Source organism: Meles meles, chromosome 17, assembly GCF_922984935.1.
Source record: "Meles meles chromosome 17, mMelMel3.1 paternal haplotype, whole genome shotgun sequence".
In the NCBI taxonomy this organism is placed as follows: domain Eukaryota; kingdom Metazoa; phylum Chordata; class Mammalia; order Carnivora; family Mustelidae; genus Meles; species Meles meles.
The window spans coordinates 43,802,593-43,822,944 of NC_060082.1; the positions used below are offsets into that span (position 1 = coordinate 43,802,593).

General features: G+C 42.3%; 1 protein-coding gene across 1 annotated transcript in view; it reads right to left on the reverse strand.

The window, feature by feature from the left end:
* Positions 1 to 20,352, reverse strand: part of ASTN1 (astrotactin 1) — a 328,556-nt gene that overhangs the window by 82,430 nt on the left and 225,774 nt on the right. The window contains exons 13-16 of the mRNA XM_045983425.1: positions 18,730 to 18,924; positions 10,356 to 10,483; positions 4,001 to 4,105; positions 1,602 to 1,790 (exon numbers count right to left, since the gene is read on the reverse strand). Of these exons, the coding sequence (XP_045839381.1) occupies positions 1,602 to 1,790; positions 4,001 to 4,105; positions 10,356 to 10,483; positions 18,730 to 18,924 (617 nt within the window). The remainder of the gene's footprint in view (positions 1 to 1,601; positions 1,791 to 4,000; positions 4,106 to 10,355; positions 10,484 to 18,729; positions 18,925 to 20,352) is intronic.

Below are 20,352 nucleotides of genomic sequence, written 5' to 3' on the forward strand. Positions count from 1 at the left end.
GGAGAGGGTGGTGGTATACAGGGACAACAGAGAGAGACCTAAATAGACATTAAAATGTTCGAGTACCTTCTGCGATCAGTAACAGCAAGGGGTTGTATACAGCACACTTAGAAGTAAGGTCACCGGTTGGAGTGTGACGAAATGAACGCCTCCATGGTCAGAATGGCTTGAACTCAACATGGGGAGGGCACAGTGCCAAGGTCATGGATACATCTCCCTCCTGGGCTCAGTGTTGAACTTCAAGGACACCCCAAAGCTCGGGACAGATGCAAAGGGACAGAACCAGACGTTCTGGGGAAGGTCACCCTCATTTCCCAGTAGTCCCCAGAACCTGGCCATCCCTGAACCACTGGCAAACAGACACAGGGGAGGAATTAGCCTTTTGGTTCAATCACTAAGCTCTGGCATAGAAATGTAAGAAAGCTTTGCCAGCTGGAACTGGCCTTATCTGCATTTGCTTACATGACACTCCTTTCTTGGCAAATTGGAATCAGAACCATTTTCAGAGACTGAAGTTTGAAAGGATGCTAGAAGCCTGTGACTGTGTTGTTGAGTTTAGGGGAATCAGGGCTTGGAGGGAAATGCCTGCAACAACCAGAGCCCAGACACAAGCCTCTTGCTTCCTCCGGAAGGAAATGCCCCGCCGTGAGAGAGGCCCTCGTGCCTCTGCCACCCCTTGAGCAAGACAAAACAGAAATCTGTATGGAGCTGGGGCAGTCAAGAGAGCTCAGCCAGGGGGCCACATTTTCCACGGCAGCGTCGCTGACACAGGGGGTCCCTCGTTACGGAGGCACTCTTGATCGTTCAATCTTAGGACGACCTCCTTCTTGAGTTCCCATTGCGCTAATGCCGTCGCTTGCCCTTTAGCAACTCGCACAACCGTACTCGGCCTCATCAGAGCGCCACGAGGGTAAGCTCAGAAGAAATTCCACGAACGGCAGTTCTACACCAGTCTTGGTTGATCAGAATACAGATTTGACCGCCGGGACTCCTCCCAAACCAGAAGGTGAATTCAGAAGGTCTGAATAATTCCCATTTCTTATACTTACTGGGACTGAATGCTAACTTGCTCTGCAACGGTGGACAAAGACATACTGGTAAGGCTGTTATCCAGAGCCGTGTCAACACCTGAGCCTGTGGAGATTCCCTCCTTAGCACAGATCGGTGGGGAAAACATGGGCCTACACCCAGGGCAGGGTGGAGTGAGGAGAGGTTTGCTCTGTGGTTATTGGATGGAGTTGCCAGCCAGGAAGGGCAGAGGTAGGACATAGCGAGGGAGACTCCAACACTCTCCTGCTTCTCCCCTGTCCATACAAACAGTTGAACCCTTCGCCCTTGCTATGACAGCAGAACACATGGGGCCTGGTAGAAACCTCTAGAGGACTCTGTCCATGATCACGAACACAGTGACCATACGCTTGTGACCCCATCCTGTATCTAAAGTTTCCCCAAACGCCCCAAACTTGGCCATTTTATGGATGGGCACAGAACATCTGAATGAGCCCTTTGCCGACAGACTTCTTTGGTCTGGGCCTATGATTCGCACCCAGACAGCCATACCTGCTCAGGGTGTTGAAGCCGCTGACGAGCTCATCACTCACCTTTGCTGATGTCTTCATATTCCAGCCAGAGTCGCCGCTGCACCTGCTTGTTTGGGTACCAGATGGAACAGGACTCCTCAAAGCCGTAGATAGCTTCCTGGATGTAATGGTTGCCAAACTGATCCAGCAAGGCCACAAAATCCCCGCGCGACGTAGCCCCGTCCAGGGAGTGGAGCGCGTTGCTGAGGGCTACGGAGAAACATCACGCAAGAGTGAGGACGTACAGGGGTGTCCGGATTCCCCGGCCGTTCAGCCTCCAAAGCGGAAGAGCCCCGTGGCCCACAGCGGTGCTGGAGAGTTGGCAGGACCTCTCAGCTGAGCATTTCCAGCTAGCTAAGTCAGACAGGTTCCTTCCTCAGTGAGTGTCTCTCCGGCCAGTTGGTTACACTGTTAACTTTGTGCAGGGAGAGCAGTGACCAAATCTAACTCCCTCCTTAGGTCAGTGTTGTTTTTTCTTTTTCAAATCCTAAGTCATGACATTAAATCAATTTAGTGAGCTCAAATAATGGCGTTTCAAAAAAACAAAAAAAAAGGATAGCAGAGTCTAAAATAGAAACACAAATACCAGCAAAGAACATTTCACATCGTAAAATGAAGTCCTGCTTCGCGAAATTTCTGTTGTGTGTATGTGGGAGTGTGCATATTTCAAGGTCATGGTGTTAAAAAAAAAATGTATTCTAACTGTGGGTAGTGACCAAAAGAGTTTTGGGAGGTAGAATATTACCCCAGACACAGACACTGGTATTGGGAAGATAATGGATGAAGAGGGGTGAGAAAAGTCACTCATATACTGCTTATATTTTTTTCAGAAAATCAAAAGTATGCGGAGAGGAAGATGGCAAGTGGAGGAAAAGATCTGTCCGTCCTCCTCTTGCCTCCCCTGCCAAATCTCCATAGATTTGCCTTTCCTGTTTCGGAGAATTATACTGGTTGGAAAGATAGCCCATGACAGATTTTCCAAATCCTGTAACTTCTGAACCTGGCCAGCTTTAGTCAGCTTGCCTTTGTGCACACCTGTGTGCTATCAGGACAAGGTAGAGCCTCACCCAGGCACGAGAGCCCGAGTGCAGAAGTTCTCATCACCCGTGGTGCCCCGTGTGGCTTTGAAAGGCTTGTGGCTGCAGCGATATCCCACTGTGAACTCCCAGTGTGCACACCACCTGTGCTGGGAGCAGGCTCAGCATGGGCACAGGACAGAGTCTCTACTGCTACGTTTTCCTAGAATGAGGAGTAGCTTAGTTCTTTCGAGGTTTTTCTGTACAACAGAATTGACTTCAGTAAGATTCCCCATCCCAATCCCTTCCTTTCAGGTTAAAATAAACAGAGTTCTGAGTCCGCTTGTGTCCTAAGAAAATGTTCTAGATCCTTAATGCATTTTCTTTCCCTATGTGTAAGGCTTTACCTTTCCGTGAGTATATGTCTCACTCCCTCTTTATAATTCTCGGTCCTGTATCTTTTAGCTCTCTCTTGTTGGCGCTAGGGCTCTACCTCCCTATTGCTCACCTGAAGATCCCTCTCCTTGTCTTGTCATCCCAGGCCAACACTCTAGTTACCTCTTCATCCAACACGGAGAAACCAGACTCTACGGCATAAACTTCCCGTCTGGTACATTCTTTAGGTGGCTTCAGAGGAAGGAGTTGAGTAAGGTTCTCCTAGTCCAAGGAGATGAGTTGGAACGGAGATGTGTACCTATACTAAGGCTTTATTTATAGCAATTAACTTTCCCATCTGCAAATTGCACATTAGGATTGCTTAAGTGTTAGGAAAAAGTTGATCAAGGCATTTACTGCTCAAATGTCAAGAATACTTGCCCAAGGTGCCCCACTGGTCTGAAACAGTTTGTCCTGGTTTTTGGAATTCACTACCCCTTAGCTTATTAGGTATCTAGCTCTCTTATTTATCATCTATCTTTTGCTCACTTGCTATTTAGGGACCATTAAAAGCTGTTTTCTAATCTTCCCCCCACCTTCCCCCCCCACCTCTTTCTTGCTCTTTTTCTGTATTTCTTTCATTATATGAAAACTTTAAGTGGTGCTTTTTGCATTTGGAAGGTTTTATTCTGTCAGTTTATAAAAAGTCTCTTTTGCATATCTTCTCTGTACACAGTGTGACCCGAGGAAGAAAGATAAAGTAGTTATTTATCTTCCCGGGGACACCTCCCCCCTTTCCATCCCATCTATAGTCCAAGATAAAACTTGCCATCTAATCTATCTTTAGACAACGATCCGATTCCTGGTGTTTGCCCTTAAGGGTAAATCTGAGCAGGTAGTTTATGTGGCTCATGAAGCGGCTACATTTTTGACAATATCTGCAACAATGGGATAAAAGTCTTGTGCCCTTGGAAAGGGCACTCCTTGCCCCAGGAGCAAGTGGGAGGGACGGCTGGCTGCTGTGCTCACCCTGGGAGACGGCCACGTGGTTGAGTTTGATGTGGTACATCACAGACCGGACCTTCCAGTGCTGCAACACGGGGTATCCGGACACCTCGCTGAAGTTCACCATCCCTGGGGGCAGAGGAGATGGGGGCTCAGTACGCGTGGTTGCTTCCCAGGTCCCAAGTCTACCCGGTGAGCAGATGTCATTGTGAGAAAACGAGAAAGCATTCTTTGATGGAGATAATATCTGGAGTCACAGTGACAACAGCTCTCACTTATTGGACCCTTCCTCTGTGGCACACATTTTGCTAAGCACTCTGCATACATAAAGTCATTTGATCATGGCAAGACTGGTGTTAGGATTTGCACTTCATAAACGGAGAAACTGGGGCCCAGAAAGCGTGTTTGCTTAAGGGCCCCAGGCCACCAGGTGGATCCAGGATGGCATTCCCAATGTATCTGAGACAGGGCAGGGTTCATAACCATTCTATACTTTCCCCTTAGTAAATTTATACGAAATTCTAGGCTTACTGTAACGCACGCTAGTTTTACTCTCTTTAATAGGTGTTGTAATTGACTCAGCTCACGTACCTGGTAACATTGATTTTTCTGTCCCATTTAACTGATTTGTGTTCAGTATTTAAGTTTTAATTACTCTGAAGCTGATAATGCTGATTTCTTCCTCACCAAGGAGGGACAGGGTCGGTGTGACTCAGTCACTAAGGGCAGCATTAAGGTTCCCCTGTAGGGACTGCCATGTGTGTGCCTGACATTACAACAGACACTTTATTTGTGGTCCCTCTTTTGCCAGTGGGAGAACCGAGAAGCCAAGGTACTTGTCCAGAGTCATTCTCAACAAGCACATGCTTGTCGCCGCGTTGACATGCTATAATGGGCTGTTCCTGCTTGAGTACCACAGAGAAAGAGTGGAATCCTATTTGAATTCTAGTCATTCCTTTAAATATAAAATGCTACAGAAACAAAACAATTAGACCACAAGGAATTAAAAAAAAATTACCTTGCTAAGCTTAGAAAACCAATTTTAGCTTCATTTCTAGGCTTAACACTTGCTGTGTATAAGTTATAGGAATAAATATATATGTGTATGCATGTGTGTAAATGCAAACAGATTGGCGATGTGTATAGAAACTTTAGATAGATACTATGTATAAATATTATTATATAATGTGTGTAAATATAATGGCAATAATACATATATACTGCATTATCCTGCCACCGTGACCCAGGACTCCTTCAGGCTAAACCAACTAATTTAATACATAAACTGGATGAAGAGGGGGCGGGATTAATTAGCTGCTTGTCAACTCTGATCAAATTAGCTGAGTAACTGCCAAATTTCCATTTTGGTGTGAATCATACAGGAATAATTATCGGAAAGGCAAAAAGCAAAAAGGTCAGAAGGGGTGCTTAGTGAATGGATTGCTGAAATTTCATCTTGGGCAATCAAGGGTAAGTTACTTGAAACTAAAAGAAAGTTTTCAGTACTTTTTTCTTTTTTTTCCCCCGAATGTTCTTCTACTGGAGCATTAAGCATGTGACAACATCATCCTCCTACGTACTCTGGCTTTTCACCCTTGGGTTAATTTTAAAAGCATATAAATGAAATGTGAAATTTATGGGATTAACACCCCAGTCACATACCTGGAAGGCACATTTCGTTAGAGCATAAATGTGCATGTTTTTAGAGCTATTGTATGTATGTGCCTTCTCTAGTTACGTCCCCACACTAGCTTGCTGTTATTTCAAAAAGTCTATTAGTAATAAAAAAAAAATAGCAAGCCCAATCGATGAAGATTTTTCAGGATATTGGAAAACATTCCCTTTAATGGAGTTGTTTCCTAGTGGGAAAAGAAACAGGCAAGAAACCAGGAGGCGGGAGTTCTAACACCGGCAATGTTGCTGGAGGGGCAGTTTTTCCTGCTAGACCTGGGCTGATTTCCTCTCTAGCTACCTGCTTTCGGGTTGCCCATGTCTTCAGCTATCAAGTGAGAGGCTTAGTGAAGGTGCCCTCTTGCTTCCTTTTTGATCCTTTAATTCCGACCAGCTCTGTGACTTTGAGCTAGGTAATTCCTACGTTCCCATTTTCCTACCTGAAAAGTGGTGAAACTGGTCATCTTACCTACTTCACAGGGAGTTGCCAGAACCCGGCAAAGTTCTGGGCATAAAAGGAGGCTGAGGAAAAACAAAGCATCATATGTATGCACATGGCATCTGTAATTGTCATCTTCCTCGTCACCCCTAATCGTGTACACTGGCCATTTCTTCCCAGATGCTTTTGTTATGAATTCCTAGGCTTGAGTTCAGAACAACAGAGTGAAGAAAAAAATAAAGAAAGCAGGGATGTCAGGCGATAGGAAGGGATTACAGTGTCCAATTTTCACCCATAATGAGCCAAACAGAGCTCCGTTGCTTAGCTGCTGAACAACAATCCTACTGAGCAGAACTGTCAGTGCTTGGGGGGTGTGGTTCTGTGCCTGCATATGGATAATATGCCCATTAGTTAAAAAGAAAGGGATATCTTAAAGTACATATTTTCTAGCTCAGTCACAGGACTCTCTCTTAATGTGCCCTTAACATGTAGTCAGGTCTAGTTTCTTACTTTATTTTATTACCATTTGGGAATATGTCTTTCAATGTTTCAATGACTCTTTTTTCAAACAATATATCTCTATGTTTTCTCAAGAAAGAACATGCTTTCCCCTACCTATGCTTGAAAAAAAGGAACGACTGACTAGACTTCTGCGCAGGGAAGGAGGGAAGTAGAAAGGAAGGGAAGGGAAGAGGGAAGATTGGTTTCTCCTGTTATTTTATTGGAAATGTCATGGAAATATATTATGCCCAAGAGTTCTAAAAGTCTGTTTCTTTCAGATGAACCTGAAGAAGTTCCAGAGAGATCACAGCTCTAACTGTTCACACAGATTTAGCAATTATGGCATCCATTAGCCCATGAATGTGTCCAGCAGCTTCCTCTCCCTCCTTGGTCTGTCTCCAGATTCTTCTTTTTCTCAACTGAGAGACTCAAAATACAAACAGGCAATGGCCAGACCATATACAAAAATAGAACTCTGACCCATAACCTGTCACAAAAAGCTCTGGAAACCAACCTCCTGTCTATAGGAACCAGCCCAAACAGCTTGTCTACTGTGTATAAATCAGACTTAGAGAAGTCAGAGCACTATCTCTTATGACCAGTCCAGGAAGCCAAACAAGATGCTCTGTAAAAATTGGCTGAACGTGACCGGGACTTGACGATAACTGATAGATTTCCCAAATTTTGTTCTTGCTTCCAACTTGGGTCCAACCAGAGAAAGGCAAATATGTACCCCTTAACATCTACCTAGAATACCTCATTCCACCAAAAGCCTCCAATCAGGGCACACCTGAAGCCCTCCCTTGTTCCCTCTAAAGCTCTCCTACTCCTCTGCCTGCCCTTCAGTCCTGGCCAAAATGCAAGCGATTGTGGCTGATTCCTTTGCTAGAGCCAGCTCTGAAGAAGTAGCCTTCACCTGCTGTAATCTGGTTGTTCTTCATTTATTGCCACACAACTTGTCACACTGAAAAGTGTAGTGAAGCTTAGAGTTCTTAACTCTTACTTTGATGCAGAGGGAAGCACCCAGCAAAATAAAGCACATCAGTATTTTCCTGAATGTTTTTCAAACCAATAATTCTGGAAGATAGAAATAGTTATTATGTGTAAAAGGATTCTCTGGTTAAACAGGTTGGGGAATTGCTGGATCAAGTGAAGTAGAAGGTATTTCTTCACTATAGGGCTGCTTGGGACCTGCCTCTCTAGGCCAAGGTGTTGCAAATTGCTGAGAGGTAGATACTATAGTCTTTCCCAATGTATTTAAAGAAAGAACCTTTTTATGAGTGGAGCACTGGTTTTTCATGAAAAAATACCACTGGGCTAGTGAATGCTGAGGTTGAAGATTCTGAAGATCACTTTAGCTCTAAAATCCTCTAAGCTTGTAGGTTTATGGGGATTATGACCTATAATGGCACCTAGTGCAACATACGATATTCTCTCTGTGATTCTCAGGAAAGATACATTAAAATGTTACCAGAACTAGAAAGTTAATATGGGAGAAATTTGGTCAACCATCTCTTTAAATCTTCTAGTCATTCTGGGCTTTAAAAAAAAACAACCAAAAAACAGGACTGAACCTTTGGACATCAAATGTTAGACTTGTCTTTCTCAAGGTCATGAAAAAATACAAGTGATCCATAGGGACATCCTTCTGCTCCTTTTACCTCCGAGATGCCAGATTAGGAGAGGTCAAAGGGGACTGGGAAGAAAGAAACTTCTGTTATGGACGAGGGCCCAGTTTGGATTTGTTCCTTATTTCCAAAGATGTAGATTCAAATGTGGTCTTCTGATGTCTCTCGGATCTAGCCACGTCCTCCTCCAAAAAAGCCTCAGGTCGCAGCCAGGAGAACTGTATGTCCTCCCAGCCTAGCAGCTGAAGTAAATAAAATCTCCTCACCTCTACGGTAAATTCTTTTTTTTTTTTTTTTTAAGATTTTATTTATTTATTTGACAGGCAGAGATCACAAGTAGGCAGAGAGGCAGGCAGAGAGAGAGAGAGAGACGGGGGGTGGGGGGGATGGGAAGCAGGTTTCCTGCTAAGCAGAGAGCCCAGTGTGGGGCTTGATCCCAGGACCCTGGGATCATGACCTGAGCTGAAGGCAGAGGCTTAACCCACTGAGCCAGCCAGGCGCCCTCCACAGTAAATTCTTAAGTGTGAGGTCTTGGTGGCTCTCGCGACAGAGGACACCTATCTCTCTGTGGAACCTGTCCTATTTGCATGTGGCACCTCACACTTCCCTTTATATGCATTTTACACACACGCAGGGAGTATTTCTCAGCAAACAATGTGGAAGCGAGAAAACCAGATTCTCTAATACTAGAGATGGGAGCTGTAGACATATGTCCAAAGGCTGCGTTTTAATTTTTTCCGTGTAGGGTATGTGTCTGTGTGAGTGTGTCATCTCTCAGACAGCAACTGATTTTGATGACATTTATTTCTGGTCCAGAATATACTTAAATTGCTTTCTCTCTTACTCCCTCTGTTTCTATAGTAAAAACACTAATTGGTCGTCTGAAGGTTCATGTTCTTTTTCTTCCTTGATATACTTATTTATTTAACAAATATGCATCTCATTATGCATCAGGAACTATTCTAAAAGCTTTACAAATATTAACTTATTTATTCTTTATATCCATCCTATAAGGAAGACGATTTTATATTCATGTTCACAGGTAAAAACATTGAGACACAGGGAAGGTAGGCAACTTCTCAGGTCACGTAGCCAGTGAAGAGTGGAGCCCAGCTGTCAGGTTCCAGAGTCTACGTGATTTGCTACACAATATTCCCTCAGACAAACCTACCTTTAATCTGGTTCGGGTCTGAAACAAAGCTTTAAACATAACTTGATATCTTGAAAAGGCTTGCCTCAGCACATTCATTCTTCAGAAAAGTAAAGAAAAAGGACAGAAAGGTAAAGGATAAGGAAGATATAGAACGAGGAAGAGAAAAGTAATGGAGAAATGAGCAAACCAGCCGTGAAACTGAGCTCACACCCAACTTCCTAGCAAGCGATGCTGAGTTCCTGGTTGGCTGCCCCTTATGGGCCCACTGGACCCTCTGAAGTGCCTTCTTTAGTCCAGGAGGTATTGCGGGGAGGTGGTGTGAGTGTTCTTCAGAGGCCCATAAAGGAGGAGCAACCCTTAAGGCTCCTGCCTCTTCCAGTCAACACGTACCTTAGTTCCATAATGAGCCCAGGAGAAGAATGTCACTGGGCTCAAACAGCATTGAGGAACATTATCTCCAACTTGTGATGAGAGCCATAAACCCCCGAGAGACTGCATTGTCTAAAGTCACACAACTAGAAAACAGCAGAGCTGTGACTCAAAGGTAGGGTCATTTGACAACAAGGTTCTGTCATTTTCTCCTCCCTCACACTGGTCTATAAGTACCTGTCAGGGAACCCAGTGGCCCCAGTGAGAGATATCTAGGCTATGGTAGCCATCCACTTTCTCTCTGACGCTCTTTCCCCTACTCCCCTCAGACCTTTGAACTTGTACCCCTCTATTATGCCATCTCTTTTCAAAGGATCCCAATAAGACTAGGAGGGAAATGTATTATTAGACCATTTTGCAGATGATTATACAATAATTTATGTAATTTGACTGACAAATAATCCTACTAGAGTGTTTTAGAATTGAGCTTTTATTGTGTATTAAGGAAATCACTAGCTTCAAAATGAAAACAAGAGAGGTCAAGAGTTTTGATTTGATGAAACTGGTGGAAGCTGCATGGTTTTTGCCTGTTGAGTAAAGGACAAGAGATACACTCACCAGTCAGGAACTCGGGGTCAGGGGTGGGCTCCGAGATTTCCTCCAGGCACTGATTCTCCAGGGGGACAGTGGCCACCACAAGACCATCTGGCAGTTGCTGATCTAAACCTCGAGCAAAGTTGTTTTGTCTGGAAACAGAAGCAGATTTTCATTTCAGAGTGTTAAGGTGAACCCCACTCCTTGGTGGGCAAATCTACACCTCAACCAATAATAAAAAATTCTTCCTGGACCAAAAGTTTCTCCTCCCACTGAACCCCACTTGATGGACATGTCTGCAGTAGGACAGGGTGTGAGAGGCAGGGTGAGGGGTAGGACAGATGAGAAAGAAACCAGCTGAAAAAGTCTGCTCAGAAGATTGAGAACATTCTTCCCTCCCACCCATCCCAGGCCCTACACACTGATCCCCACGCCACAAGACTAGGCAGATGCACTCTCATTTCTAGACTACAGAAAAAATTCTAGCTGCTATAAGATTAGTTATGACAACTTACTGCTTGTCACCAGCAAATGAAATCCCGGCCTTAAAGCAGAAATATTAGTAAAGTCTACTGTCTATAACAGAAACAACAGATGTCAAGAACAGGTTTGGAGGGGAGGAGCAAGATGGCAGAGGACTTAGGAGACCTAGATATCATCAGGTCCCAGGAGTTCAACTAGATAGTTATCAAACCATTCTGAACACCTACATACTCAACAGGAGATCGAAGAGAAGAGCAGCAATTCTAGGAAGAGAAAAGCGAACACTTTCTGGAAGGTAGGACGTGGGGAGAAATGAATCCAAGGCAACACAGGGGAAGGTAGATGACGGGGGAAGGGGCGGCTCCCAGCAAGCAGTAGAGCTGCGGAGGACAAAACTGGAACGTTTAGAAGTCAGCTCCACTGAGGAACGTTGCTCCAGAGGCTAAGGGGAGGATGGAGCCCTCCCAGGGACAGTGTGGTCTCAGGACCCTCAGGGTCACAGAAAGACCAGAGGTGTCTGAGTGTGGCAGAGCTCTCAGGGATCAGAGCAGGGAAACCGGCAGCAGAGATGGAGCCGAGAATGGGGCTTTCAGCTCAGGGTTACCTTAAGCCATAATCTGAGGGACAGTCAGGCCACTGCTCTTCGAGGAGGGACCCCACAAGTGGCAGACCCAGGAAAACTCCCCTCAGTCCTCCTACAGGAGGAGTGGTACGGGAGCAATGCAGGAATCTACGAGGTTTGGATACTCCAAACAGGGCTGTGTGCCAGAGATAGAAACGCCCGGTCACAGGGCAGGTGAGCTCAGAGCGTGGCCAGGGAGAGGGGAGGGATTGACCACTTTTCTCCAAGGGCGCACTAAGGAGTGGGGCCCCTGAGCTCTCTGCTCCTCTGGGCTGGAGACTGGGAGGCCGCCATCTTCATTCCCATCCTCCAGAGCTCTATGGAAAGCGTTCAGGGAACAAAAGCTCCCGAGAGCGAACCCAACCAGATTACTCAGCCTGCCTCTCAGCAAGGGCGATGTAATTCCACCTCGGGCAAAAACGTCTGAGAATCACTGCAACAGGCCCCTTCCACAGAAGATCAACAAGAACAACCAGCCAAGACCAAGTTCACTGATCAATGAAAACTGCAAAACATAAGAGCTATGGAATATAGCACATAGAATTCACGGCTTTTTTTCTCATGATTCTTTAGTCTTTCAAAGTTAAATTTTTAAAATTTTTTTCTTATTCTATTTTTAAAATTTTTCCTATTTTAATGTTTTTAAACTATTTTATCTTATCAATACCTCTATAAAATTCTTTATAAATACCTGTATATTTATAAATAAATATAAAATGCCTTTATAAAATTTATAAAAATCTTTTAAAATGTACATTGTTATAGTCATATTCTGTCCCTTCATTGTATTTAAATTTATTTTTAATAAATATATAGGCTTTTCTTTGTTTAAAATTTTGGGATAAAGTTTCTTCTAACAGATCAAAATATACCCTAAATCTAGTACATGGCCTTGTTCTACTCTCCAGCCTGATCACATTCTTTCCTCTTTTTTTTTCCTTTTTTCAGCCAATTTTTGACTTATCAATTCCTATTTTAGAATCTTTTTAAAATTTCATCTTTGCAGTCATATTCCATTCCTTCATCGTGTTTATCCTTATTTTTGTGTGTGTATATATATATTATATATACATAAGTTTTTCTTTCTTTAAAATTTTTGGAGGCAGTTTCTTCTTACAGACCAAAATACACCCAGAACCAAGTGTGTGGCTCTGTTACATTCACATTCATACATATATATATGTATATATATTTGCGCCCCCCTTCTTTTCTTCTCCCCCCAGTTTTGGGTCTCCTCTCTCTCCTTATTTGGGTACTATATATTTTTCTGGGGTCATTGTAACCCTTTTAGTTTTTTATTCTCTCAGTCATCTATTCTTATCTCAATAAAATGACAAGGCAGAAAAATTCACCTCAAAAAAAAAAAAAAGAACAAAAGGCAGTACTGATGGCTAGGGACCTAATCAATATGGACTTTAGTAAGATGTCAGAACTAGAATTCAGACTGACAATTATCAAGGTGCAAGTTGGGCTCAAAAAAAGCATGGACGATACTAGAGAACCCCATTCTGGAGAAAGAAAAGAACTAAAATCCAACCAAGTTGAAATCCCAAAAGCCATGAGTGAGGTGCCATAAAAAAATGGAGGCTCTTACTGCTAGGATAAATGAGGTGGAAAAGAGAATTAGTTGAAGACCAAATGATGGCGAATAAAGAAGCTGAGAAAAAGAGAGATAAGCAACTACTGGGGCATGAGGGGAGAATTCGAGAGGTAAGTGATACCATAAGACAAAGCAATGTTAGAATAATTGGATCCCAGAAGAAGAATAAAAAGAGACAGGGGGCAGAAGGTATATTGGAGCAAATTATAGAAGAAATTTTCCCTAATTTGGTGAAGGGAACAAACATCAAAATCCAGGAGGCACAGAGAACCACCCTTAAAATCAATAAAAATAGGTCAACATCCTATCATCTAATAGTAAAACTTTCAAGTCTCAGTGACAAAGAGAAAATCCTGAAAGCAGCTTGGGACAAGAGGTCTGTAACATATAATAGTAGAAATATTAAATTGGCAACAGACCTATCCACAGAGACCTGGCAGGCCAAAAAGGACTGGCATGATATATTCAGAGCACTAAACAAGAACAATATGCAGCCAAGAATACTATATCCAGCTAGGCTGCCCTTGAAAATAGAAAGAGAGATAAAAAGCTTCTAGGACAAACAAAAATTAAAGAGTCTGCAAACACTCAACCAGCCCTCCAGGAAATATTGAAAGGGGTCCTCTAAGCAAAGAGAGAGCCTAAAAGTAACAGACAAGAAAGGAACAGAGACAATAGACAGTAACAGTCACCTTAGAGGCAATATAATGGCACTAAACCCATATCTTTCAATAGTTACCCTGAATGTAAAAGGGTTAAATGCCCCAATCAAAAGACACAGGGTATCAGAATGGATAAAAAAAACAAGACTCATTGATATGTCGGCAAGAAACTCATTTTAGACCCAAAGATACCTCCAGATTTAAAGTGATGGGTTGGAAAACAATTTATCATGCTAATGGACATCAAAAGAAAGCTGGGATGGCAATCCTTATACCAGACAAATTAGATTTTAAGCCGAAGATTGTAATAAGAGATGAGGAAGGACACTATATCATACTTAAAGGGTCTGTCCAACAAGAAGATCTAACAATTTTAAATATCTATGTCTCTAACATGGGAGGAGCTAATTATATAAAACAATTAATAACAAAATCAAAGAAACACATCAACAATAATACAATAATAGTAGGGGACTTTAACACCCTCCTCACTGAAATGGACAGATCATCCAAGCAAAAGATCAACAAGGAAATTAAGGCCTTAAATGACACACTGGACCAGATGGACATCATAGATATATTCAGAACATTCCATCCCAAAGCAACAGAATACACATTCTTCTCTAGTGCACATGGAACATTCTCCAGAAGAGATCACATCCTGGGTCACAAGTCAGGTTTCAACCAGTACCAAAAGATTGGAATCATTCCCTGCATATTTTCAGACCACAATGCTTTGGAACTAGAACTCAACCACAAGAGGAAAGTTGTAAAGAACTCAAATACATGGAGGCCAAACAGCATCCTACTAAAGAATGAATGGGTCAACCAGGAAATTAAAGAAGAATTGAAAAAATTCATGGAAACAAATGATAATGAAAACACAACTGTTTAAAATCTTTGGGACACAGCAAATACAGTCCTGAGAGGAAAGTAGATAGCCATACAAGCCTTTCTCAAGAAACAAGAAAGATCTCAAGTATACAACCTAACCCTAACATCTAAAGGAGCTGGAAAAAGAACAGCAAAGAAAGTCTAAACCCAGCAAGAGAAGAGAAATCATAAAGATCAGAGCAGAAATCAATGAAAGAAACCAAAAGAACAAGAGAACAAATCAATGAAACTGGGTTCCTTGAAAGAATAAATAAGACTGATAAACTCCTGGCCAGACTTATCAAAAAGAAGAGAAAGGACCCAAATTAAGAAAATCATGAATGAAAGAGGAGAGATCACAACCAACACCAAAGAAATACAATTATAAGAATATATTAGGAGCAACTATACACCAGCAAATTTGACAGTCTGGAAGAAATGGATGCATTCCTAGAGACGTATAAACTACGATAAGGGAACCAGAAAGAAATAGAAGACCTGAACAGACCTGTAACCAGTAAGGAGACTGCAGCAGTCATCAAAAATCTCCGAAAAACAAAATCCCAGAGCTAGACAGCTTCCTAGGGAATTCCACAAAATATTTAAAGAAGAATTCATACCTATTCTCCTGAAACTGGTCCAAAAAATAAAAGTGGAAGGAAAACTTCTAAACTCATTTTATGAGGCCAGCATGACCTTGATCCCAAAACAAAAGACCCCATCAAAAAGGAGAATTACAGACCAATATCCTTAATGAACACAGATGCAAAAATTCTCACCAAAATACTAGCCAATAGGATCCAACAGTACATTAAAAGGATTATTCACCACAACCAAATGGGATTTATTCCTGGGCTGTAAGCATGGTTTATCATCCCAAAATCAATCAATGTGATACAATACATTAATAAAAGAAAGAACAAGTACCATATGATACTCTCAGTAGATGCTGAAAAAGCATTTGACAAAGTACAGCATCCTTTCTTGATCAAAACTCTCCACAGGGTAGGGATAGAAGATACATACCTCAATATCATAAAAATCATCTATGAAAAACCCACAGTGAGTATCATTCTCAATGGGGAAAAACTGAGAGTTTTCCCGAAAGTCAGGAACACGGCAAGGATGTCCATTATCACCACGGCTATTCAACATAGTACTAGAAGTCCTAGCCTCAGCAATCAGACAACAAAAAGAAACTGAAAGCATCTGAATCGGCAAAGAAGAAGTCAAACTCTCACTCCTTGCAGATGATATGATATTTTATGTGGAAAACCGAAAAGACTCCACTCCAAAACTGCTAGAACTCACACAGGAATTCAGTAAAGTGTCAGGATATGAAATCAATGCACAGAAATCAATTGCATTTCTATACACCAACAGCAAGACAGAAGAAAGAGAAATTAAGGAGTTGATACAATTGCACCCAAAACCATAAGATACCTAGGAATAAACCTAACCAAAAAGGCAATGAGTCTGTATTCAGAAAACTATAAAGTACTCATGAGCAAAATTGAGAAAGACATGGAGAAATGGAAAAATATTCCATGCTCATGGATTAGAAGAACAAATAGTGTGAAAATGTCTATGCTACCTAAAGCAATTGACACATTTAACGCAATCCCTATCAAAATACCATCAATTTTTTCAAAGAAATGGAACAAATAATCCTAAAATTAATATGGAACCAGAAAAGACCCCAAATAGCCAGAGGAATGTTGAAAAAGAAAGCCAAAGTTGGTGGCATCACAATTCCGGACTTCAAGCTCTATTACAAAGCTGTCATCCTCAAGACGTATGGTACTGGCACAAAAACAGACACACTGATCAATGGAACAGAATAGAGAGCCCAGAAATGGACCTTCAACTCTATGATCAACTATTCTTCAACAAAGCAGGAAAGAATGTCTAATGGAAAGAAGACTGTCTTTTCAACAAATGGTGTTGGGAAAACTGGACAGCCACATGCAGAAGAATGAAACTGGACCATTTCCTTACACTACACCCAAAAATAGACTCAAAATGGATGAAAGAACTCAACATGAGACAGGAATCCATCAAAATCCTTGAGGACAACACAGGCAGCAACCTCTTTGACCTCAGCCACAGCAACTTCTTTCTAGAAATTTTGCCAAAGGCAAGGGAAGCAAGGGCAAAAAATGAACCACTGGGACTTCATCAAGATCTAAAGCTTTTTTGTACAGCAAATGAAAGAGGTAACAAAACCAAAAGACAACTGACAGAATGGGAAAAGACATTTGCAAATGACATATCAGATGACAGGCTAGTATCCAAAACTAAAAAGAGCTTATCAAACCCAACACCCAGAGAACAAATAATCCAGTCAAGAAATGGCAGAAGACATGAACAGACATTTCTGCAAAGAAAACATCCAAATGGCCAAAAGACACATGAAAAAGTGCTCAACATCACATGGGATCAGGAAAATACTAACCAAAACCACAATGAGATACCACCTTACACCAGTCAGAATGGCTAAAATTAACAAGTCAGGAAACGACAGATGTTGGTGAGGATGCGGAGAAAGGGGAACCCTCCAACACTGTTGGTGGGAATGCAAGCTGATCCAGCCACTCTGGAAAACAGCATGGAGGTTCCTCAAAATGTTGAAAACAGAACTACCCTATGACCCAGCAATTGCACTACTGGGTATTTACCCTAAAGATACAAAATGTAGTGATCCAAAGGGCACATACACCTGAATGTTCACAGCAGCAATGTCCACAATAGCCAAACTATGGAAAGAACCTAGATGTCCATCAACAGATGAATGGATAAAGAAGATGTAGTAAATATATACAAGGGAATACTATGCAGCCATCAAAAAATGAAATCTTGCCACTTACAACAATATGGACGGAACTAGAGGGTATTATGCTAAGTAAAATAAGTCAATCAGAGAAAAACAATTACCATTTGATCTCTCTGATATGAGGGTTTGAGAGGCAAGGCGGGATGTCATGGGGGCAGGGAGGGAAAAATGAAACAAGATGGGACCGGGGAGGGAGAAAAACCATAAGAGATTCTTAATGTCACAAAATAAACTGAGGGTTGCTGGGGGTAGGGTCAGGGTGGCTGGGTTATGGACATTGGGGAGGGTATGTGCTATGGTGAGTGCTGTGAATTGTGTAAGACTGATGAATCACAGACCTGTACCCCTGGGGCAAATAATACATTATAGGTTAAAAAAAAATAGGAACAGGTTTGAATAGTTAATATGGGTTTGCTCGTAGGAGTCCAGGCCTAGGTTGTTGTCAATTGCTGGCCTGTATTGTGACATTTCTTCTTCCTCCTCTCTGTCATCATCATTATCTCCTGGAAAGCATGAGTTCTGAGAAAGATGTACTCTTACAGCCCAAGAGAGAATAGGAACAGGGGTCAAATGGAGAATTTCCAAGAAATACTCTGAATCAATGGCTCCGAACATTTTGTTCTCAGGACCCCTTTATAGCTTTAAAAATAGAGGAACCTCCAAGTAGCTATTGTTTGTATGGATTCTATCTGTCCATATTCACCATATTAGAAATTCAATGAGATATTTTAGAAATATGTATGAGTCCATCTAAAATGACAATAATCACCCTATTAGATCTGAACTTATTATGAAAAATAAGAATGTTTTTATATTTTTTTGCAATTTTTTAAACTATCTGACTTACAAGAAGATAGCTGGATTCTCACCTCTGCATGCAGCTGATTGCAAGATATTGTTTGGGTTGATGTGAATGAAGAAAACCCAGCCTCTCTGTGGTTGGAAAAGGCTGGACCTTGAAAATCCCCTGAAAGGATCTCAGAGATGCCCAGGATCCATGGGCCATACTTGAGGGCTGCTATTCTAGACTGACTCACACACTGATTTTTCTACTCAGGACAAAACAGAATCTCTCTCGTGGCTTCCATGGAAAATCTTGCAGTCCCCACCTGGGCAAGAGAGAAATTTATTGAATGCTCTGCTGTTCACCCAGAGGAAGCATGGTTCCTGGGTTCTGGAAAGAGAAGACCATGGGAGAGAACACAACCTGTCCTTTTAGGATCCTGTTCACCTTGCTCCAAGCTGCAAAGCTGACTTTAAAGCTCTTCAGGGAAGAATTTCCATCAGTCGCCCTGAGTAACCAGTTCCACAGACACGAAATTCACCTGAATGTTCCTTTCAGCACTTGTCCTGCAGCCACTTCCTTGGAATGGTTGTTGTAACCAAAGAACATCTCCCCAAAGAGGGTCTGGTTCATGGGAACCTCCTTGCTTTCTCCACAGTCTCCTCCCTCTGGGCAGGTCTCCGTGATGAGTTGGCAAGAGCGACCATCCACACCGAGCTTGTAATCCTCGATGCACCTAACACGGTAGGAAACTCAAGATAAAAAGTTGTTCCATCAATGTGCTATGCAGTCAACTCAACCCAACAGATTAGGAAGAAACACCTCTGGTAGAGGGTTGGGTATAAAGATCTTAAGTATCCCAGTTTGATTTTGCCCCCTTTAGAACTCAGCTTCTTAAGCCTGCAAACTGAGTCCCCTTCCATTATGTGACCATACAGAGCCTCTCACCTTTCTCTGCAGGTAAGTGCTTTGAGGCCTCTGGAGGGCTTCCTCCTCTAAGTGGATCCTCTCCTAGATAGGTCAGGGTAAGAGTCACTGGCGATAAGCTTCTAAGTGAGATACCACATTAAAATCTGAGATATCCCAGAACCTTTCTCCAGGACCATCTATGCATTTGTTTGGAGGGTAATTAGGCAGCGAGAGGAATGACACTGTGCTTAAGAAATTAATAACCTTCGAATCCTGTCCTATGACAAGTGAACTAAGAAATTAGAAAGATTGATCATCTTCTGACTGTGTTCTGTTTGAGTATATCCAAGAACAAGATCATCCCATTTTAACTCCCCCTCCATTCAGAATAGCCTTCCTGAGCTAAACAGACACGAGGGCATGCTGTGTGAACACCTCCTTGGCGTCCCTCCCCATTATGCATGTACAGTTACTCCAATGGAAGAGCAATGCTGATGTTGGTAAACATGGCTCAATGACCCGTAAGTCATTAATTGGACCTTATCTGTAGTTATATTGAGAAGAATATAATTTGTTAGTTCAAGAACTACTTTGAGAAACCTGTCATTTAAAAAACATATTAATTTCATGTGGGTTTCTCCTTAAACTATACCAGATTTAGAATTTATAGATGCTTGTGACATTAAAACACATCGTTTATTACTATCCACGGTAATTGTTGTAACAAGATAAAGACCTCTCTTCTATATGAAGGAACAAATAAATAATCATAGTGCTAAGTGGTGAGAAGCAGTGATGTTGCCCTTTACTGGGGGACCTCGGGTCAGCGGATGAAACTCGCTGAGTTTCAGTTTCCACATCTGTAAAAGGGGGGTGGAGGGGAGCTGTTTTGCAGAGTTGTTGAGAAGCTCCCGTGAGACAACGAACTTAGGGAACTCACAGCGTCCCCCGCAAACAGCAAATACTCATCAAATCCTATCATTACCAGCAGAGGGACAAATGAGGTCCATGTTCCCGAAATTTCAACTGTTTGTATTCCCCCATTTACCCCTTATGTATTTGTGTTAACAGGTGTGACTAGAACTCTTGAATTATAAGTGCAAGTGATTTAGGCTTTACATAAAAATGGGAAGGAACTCTTTTGGCAAGCTATCTACAGTGGCTTGGAGGGTGCTAAATTCCCACTCATACTGAATTCCAACTGAAATAAGAAAGAAAGCCCAGAGAGGAACCTACCTAATTTGGGCAGACCACA